Source organism: Synchiropus splendidus, chromosome 19 (genome assembly GCF_027744825.2).
Source record: "Synchiropus splendidus isolate RoL2022-P1 chromosome 19, RoL_Sspl_1.0, whole genome shotgun sequence".
Classification (NCBI taxonomy): domain Eukaryota; kingdom Metazoa; phylum Chordata; class Actinopteri; order Syngnathiformes; family Callionymidae; genus Synchiropus; species Synchiropus splendidus.
Window position 1 is genome coordinate 3,356,925 of NC_071352.1, and position 6,327 is coordinate 3,363,251.

Genomic DNA, 6,327 nt, shown 5'->3' on the forward strand with positions numbered 1-6,327 from the left:
GTGTGTGACACATTCCTGCGCAGGAAACCATCAGCCAGGGAAGAGAGAAGCAAACGCTGCTTCTCTCTCCTCCTGAATATTCTACAGCCTGACATTATTGGTCGGAGAGTTCACCAACATGAAATAAACACTTGAAACCTCCTCCCTCTTGTTTTCTCTGCACTCTGCTCTAGATGACGTGCGCGTGCCCGCGGTGACGGCGCGCTTTGGGGGCTCGGCCCTACGCAATGGAAATGGTGGCGCGCCTGACTTAAAGCTGCGCGCCGTCCGATGTTGATGTGTCGCAGCTTTGAAAAAAGTGAGCGAGTGTGGCAGCGGGAGTTTGCAGGAGGAAGGAGGAAGCTGAGAACAACATCTGACCGCGGGAGCGAGCGGCGGCGGCGACTCTTGGCCAACTGTTTTCGGCACTTGGAGCTCAGTAACGCGGCAGTTTGGGATGGAGCTGTCATCGATCGGCGACCAAGTGTTCGCAGTGGAGTCCATCACCAAGAAGCGGGTCAGGAAGGTGAGCGACTCCCCGGACGCGCATTCTCCACTTCTCAAACTTACATAACTTGTTTTGCGTGCCCCCCGCGCGTCTGAACGCGCTGGGTTCCCGCTCCGACTCGATGGTCTGCGCCAAAGTTGGCTGCAGCAGCGTGTTTGGAAAGAGCCTACGCAGTTGTAGTGGCGTGAGGGAAGGAAGGGGGTGTGTATCCGGAGAGCGAGCGCGCAGTTGTGTATCTGGGTAAATCGCTGCGTAATGGTCTCGCGTCATGAGCGCGGGGCGCAGGTGACATTCACACGCGCACTTAGACACAGCGGAGCCTCGGAACCGTTTTAGTGACAAGTTGTGATGACGTCGCGGCAGTTGCGAGTCGCGTGTTGCGCAACGTCGCATCGTTGTTTACATGTTCGGCTTGCTCCACCTCTGCGAGCGAAATGTTCTAGAACGAGCTCGTGCGCGGTCCAAACCGGCTCGTGCGACCATGTGCGGTCACGTCATCGAGAGAGAGAGAGAGGGAACAAGATGCTCCCGCTGTCAGTGACGTCACCTCGAGATAAACACCGACTGTAAAACAGAAGACTATCCATGACCCCAGCCCCCCCGCGCTCTGCTGCACGCTTTAAAGTGACAGGCCTTGTTTTCCTCCGGACACACACACACACTCTCTCTAACTTCCATCCTCCTCCTGTCTCCTTAGGGTAACGTGGAGTACCTGCTGAAATGGCAAGGATGGCCCCAGAAGTGAGTAATGTTTGAGTCATGCAGATGTGAGATCATCACTGCAGGGTTCACTAAACTGCTCCAAGAACTTCTCAGTATTAGAGCAGGAGACTCAGACCTCACTGCTGTACGGTCATGTCAGATCGTCTCTATTGACTTTGCATGTGTCTATATGCTTCACTTTCTCTCCTTCAGACCACTGGAGACAGTTTCCAGTGGTTATAAATGAGTTACCAGTTTATTCTTCACACTCATTCATGTAGTATGTGTGTACTATCAGTGTGTTGGGCAACAACACAATAGTCTGTTAAAAACTACAGCACATTTACTCTGTTTTGTTTCACTTGAAACTACAGACACAGGTCTTTCATTCAGAGACACAAAACACAGTGTCGCTTTTGTCTAGTAGCCTGAGATTATTTGAGAGTCGGATTACATCAGGGATTAGCTGTTAGCTATGCTGAGGTTAGGGGGGAGTCTCTGAGGACCGTGATGTTTGCTGATGAGATAGTGATTTGTAGTGTGAGTAACGAGAAGGTATGAGCTGGAGAGAGGAGGAATGAAGGTCAGTGGAGGCAGAAGGAAGAGTGACGATGATGAGGAGAGGAAGTGAGCCACAGACAGAGGTGAAGAGAGTGCAGGCAGGGTGGAGACGGCCATGACGCCCGAGCCTCACAGCCCAGGAGAGGTCACTGCCTTGATGTTCAGAGACTCCGAGGTTGTCGTTGCATTCTTCAGGCTGTGACTGCAGTCTCCATCACGTTTCTTGTGTTTGCTGGCAGATACAGCACTTGGGAGCCGGAGGACAACATCCTGGACCCTCGCCTGGTTCTGGCCTATGAACAGAAGTGTGTAATCAGCTTGTAAAGCACATTTTTTTAAAAAACAAATCTGCTTGTTTTCAAATCTCTGTGTTTCCTTCTTCTCTTTGTCCGTGTTTTCACCTCCACAGTCAGGAGAAGATCAGAGCTCTGGCCTACCGGAAGAAAGGACTCCGACCGAGGAGACTGGTTTTGAGGGTAACAGCTCTTGTCTTTCCTGCTTTACGGTCTCTTTAGAGAAGGTCTGGTCATATCAGTGGAAACTTTCTCAGCTCCAAACCCTGATCCCGATCACAAGGGTTCCCACGACATAGAAGACGTGTCTCAGACTATCAGTGCTGCTTACTTCTCTGGCGACCGTGAGTCTGTATCTTCACGCCGTCAGATGTGGGTCAGTGTCCGAGCTCCCGTCCATCAGCGTGACGAGGAACAGGCCTCTCCGGACGGATTGAGTCTCGTTAGCTCTGACACTTCAGTGGAACATCACAACATTTGTAGCAGACTATTTTGAAACACATCTGCGGAGTTAATATTAGATCTTACGACTGCGCTGCATCGCGAGGTCTTTGTGCACCGAACAACTAAACGATGAGAGGAACGATCTCGGAGCTGGAGAACGTCCCGTTCCTCTTCCTGGAGTTCATTTAATCAGGTCGTCGACTGCAACCTCTGGGTGTAATTGTGGCTTCCAGTCGGCGTAAACAAACCCAGGAGGAGAAGGGCGCTTGTTTTTGGCCTATTTTACTGCTGGCTTCAGCTGTGGCTCCTGTAGTGGCAGTGGCTTGTGAGTCTGCGTTCGACACATCTGCTGGGCCAGGACAGGAAACTCTGGAACTAGTCTGTCAGCCCGCTGGTCTCCCTCAGTCATTTTAGCTGTTTTTGTCAATATGGAGAGAAGTGTGACTGGCATTATCAGCACTCCCCTCACTGTCACTCCAGGATGACTTGGGTGGAAAAGGTTCAGAAGTCAGGCCCTCAGGGTCACAGTAGGAGTCCACAAACCCATTTCCCTCTACTCTACTTATCTCCCACTAGAACCTCTTTGCCATGGATCTCCGGAGCGCCCACAAGATCCAGGAGAAGCCTCCCCCACGGATCCGGCTCTCGGTGACCCGCTCCATGAGCACAGACGTGGACCAAGACGAGCAGAGAAGCGTGTTCTGTCGCCAGGCGAGGAGGAGGAGCAAACAACGGGCAGCTAAAGGGGGACCCTTCGGACCCTCACGCAAACACCTCCACCTGTCCAGGAAGAAGCAGGAGGAAGAGGAGGAGGAGGATGAAGCGGAGGAAGAGGTCTGGGACACTACGAGTGAGGAGGAGAAGCAGGAGTCCGAGAGCACCAGTGAGGAGAGGCCAGAAGACAGTTTATATGGTTGGTCTGCTTCCTGTTGCAGAGGCACCTCCAGTTCAAGTCTAACGTTGGTGTGTGTTTTGGGTCAAAGGTCGGTCAGAGTGCAGCTCCCCTCCACTGCTGGAGCCTCGAGACTCAGAGATGGAGGAGAAGGTTGAAGAAGCCCTGACAGCGACGGAGTCCGAGGCGTGGACAGATGGAGGACTGTCAGAAACCCAGCACACTCCTACACTGGTGCGCGACCAATCCAAGGACACGGTCTCCAGGCCCGACGGCCAATCTCAGGCCGCGCTTACCGCCGGCAGCGCGTCGGCCAGAAACAAAGAGGAGGAGTCGGAGGTGGTGGTCTGTGAGGATAGCAACTCCACCTCACAGGTCGTCTGCGAGCGGATGACGGCAGACAATCACAGCATCGCCATGACAACGCACGCCACACTGCCGCCCCCCTCCACCGCCCCCGGGAAGATCACCGTGACAAAAGTGACGATCAACTCTCTGACGGTGACGTTCCAAGAGGCGGCGGTGGCAGCCGGCTTCTTCAAGAGCTACTGAGTGAAGAAGGACCTGTGTGTACAGTGTAAAATACCTCCACGTGTACGAGGCTGCGCTCATCTCCGGCTACTGATCCCACCCAGACGGCGCTGGCTCTCACTTTCAGTGGTGATTTCTGATCTTTTGCTAGACGTGGACGTCGCATCTCTGCCAAAGTCAACTTTCATTTCAAAAGGAAACGCTCGTCTGAACACACGACTGAAACATCATCAAACTGGCTCGCTCTCAACAGGTCCTCCTGGCATTGGCAGCATGGGCCACAGTTGATAGATAGTCTTACTTTCCTCATGTTTTGTGAACTGGAATCTTCTCTCCTCTCCTCTACCACTCTTGGTCCAGATCAGATTTTGTCTACTCGCCCAAACAGATCCATTCTCCTGAGACAAGGGTGCCAAAAGTGAGGCCCTGTTCCCTTTAAGGGGGCGATATCTGCTATATAGGGTCGAGACGGGGGACACCCTGGACAGATCGCCGGGCCATCATAGGGCATGAACAGACTGACAACCCCTCACACATCCTACAGTCACACACACACACACTGAGTGGCAAAGGAAGACTTACGGGCCCTCTCACGGGCCCCTCCAGTCGAGCGCTGACCGAGCTGCTGAATGTGCCTTCCCTCCATTCTGAACAGTGATGTCACGAGCACGTCGCCTTCGGACCTGTCCGCTCCATACATCTGGCCTCGGCAACACCCACGTCCCCCTTCTTGTCTAACAGGAGATTTTGTAGCGCTGTTTTCTAGGCCGCATGCCCTGTCAGTCTCGTGCCGCTCGCGCCTCCACGTGCTTCTCTCATCAGGTTTATTTCAGTCCCCAAAATGCAGCGGAAAAAAAGAATGGACGCTCCAAACCTGTTTCTGTCCTTTTTTACTCGTCAGGTATCAACATGGGTCTATTTTTGTACCTACGACTGACGGGCCACTCTTTCATCGCCGTTCCTCATCAGTGCTGCCGCGATGAGCTGTGTCAGGTGACGTGCAGTGAAGTCTGACAGTAGTGAGCTCGGATTGTTATTATTTATTGCATGTCACTTGTATAAGCTAAACTAACTTATGTCACTTCCGTGTCGTTCTTTGACTATAGATTGTCCATCAAGTCTTCTCTTTGGATAATGACTTTTTATTTTGGCAGGATTTTCAATAAATATAAAGTAATGGACTTGTCTGCGGCTGTTTGGTTTGAGATGTTGTCTTTCTCCCGCTTGACACTTTGCTGTGGAGCCAGAGTGGCAGGAGCCATCTGGGCTCTCTCCCCTGACCACGCCTCCGATGTTGTGATTGGCTGCCTCAGTCAGGAATTGCTGACTAACAACAGCGAGCCTCCAGTGCAAGCATGTTCATCTGACGGATCTGAGCTCTGTAGATGCTCACACAGGAGAACAGGCTTGGTGACCCAGAGGGGCGGGTCTCAGCTCAGGGTCAGAAAGATACTTCTGCTATGGTCAGCCAGGATCCTGCCTTGAAAAGAAGCGGCCCGGATCCAAGGGAGAGATCAGAAGATGAGATGTGAAGCATGTCTGTAGCTGAGCACATCTCACTGAAGACACATGAGAGAGGCGAGTGCACAGAGGGCGCAGTTGCTCATCAGAACAGCTCCAGAGCTGCTGGGCCTCGTTTGAAAACCAACACTGTTCACCAGTCCGCTGCAGTCTGAACCATGGAAACTCAACTCCGAACCTGCTCAGGACGATGCTCACACCAGCAACCACGACCGGTCCTCACTGCTTTCATAAGCTCGGACTAGATTTTTAACAGTAGGCCGAGGTGGTGAATGAAAACTCCCTGTTTAAAACGGAACATCTGTCATATTGGTGTCACCAAGAAGAGCTGTCGAGCTGATAAAACAAGGACACCAGTCCTGACGCTCTGCCTGACAAACAACCGACAGAAGACGGTGAAAACAACAACTTCCAACACCTTCAATACACACAACTGAATTCCCGTATGTATGAGAAACTTTTTTGGTATTGAAACTCAAAGGCCTTCTCAGGAAACATGGCGGTTCAAGATGGCGACGTCAACAACCAGAACTGATTCGTCTTCCACGTCATTTATCGAAGCAAAACACAAACCAAACAGTGATTATATTAGATAAGTCAATTCGTTTAAAATGAATGGACAAACGTCTCTGGTGTTTTATCTCTTTGACAACAGCAACACATCACATTTCAATCAAAAACAAGGAAGCAGAAGGCGAGACTGACAGAAGTCGTGGAATAGTTCAACTCACTTGTTTGTTGTCGACTTTCGGGGAAAACAATTCCACGAAGGCTGTGGATTTAGCTAACTTTTTAACGCGATGCAGTTGTCCAGTTACAACTAGAGGGTGGTAGAGGGCAACGTACCGGACGTTATTGCCCCTCTTTAATCCCGTTTTTAATTACATAAGGCAGCA

At 51.6% G+C, this 6,327-nt stretch overlaps 1 protein-coding gene across 1 annotated transcript; it reads left to right on the forward strand.

Annotated features, from left to right (window-relative positions):
• Positions 1-205: 205 nt before the first annotated feature.
• cbx7a (chromobox homolog 7a) lies at positions 206-5,109 on the forward strand. Its single transcript, XM_053850763.1, has 6 exons — positions 206-505; positions 1,185-1,228; positions 1,990-2,055; positions 2,160-2,226; positions 3,064-3,400; positions 3,471-5,109. The coding sequence occupies exons 1-6, from the start codon at positions 437-439 to the stop codon at positions 3,929-3,931; spliced, it is 1,044 nt and encodes a 347-aa protein (XP_053706738.1). The 5' UTR covers positions 206-436; the 3' UTR covers positions 3,932-5,109.
• Positions 5,110-6,327: the final 1,218 nt, after the last annotated feature.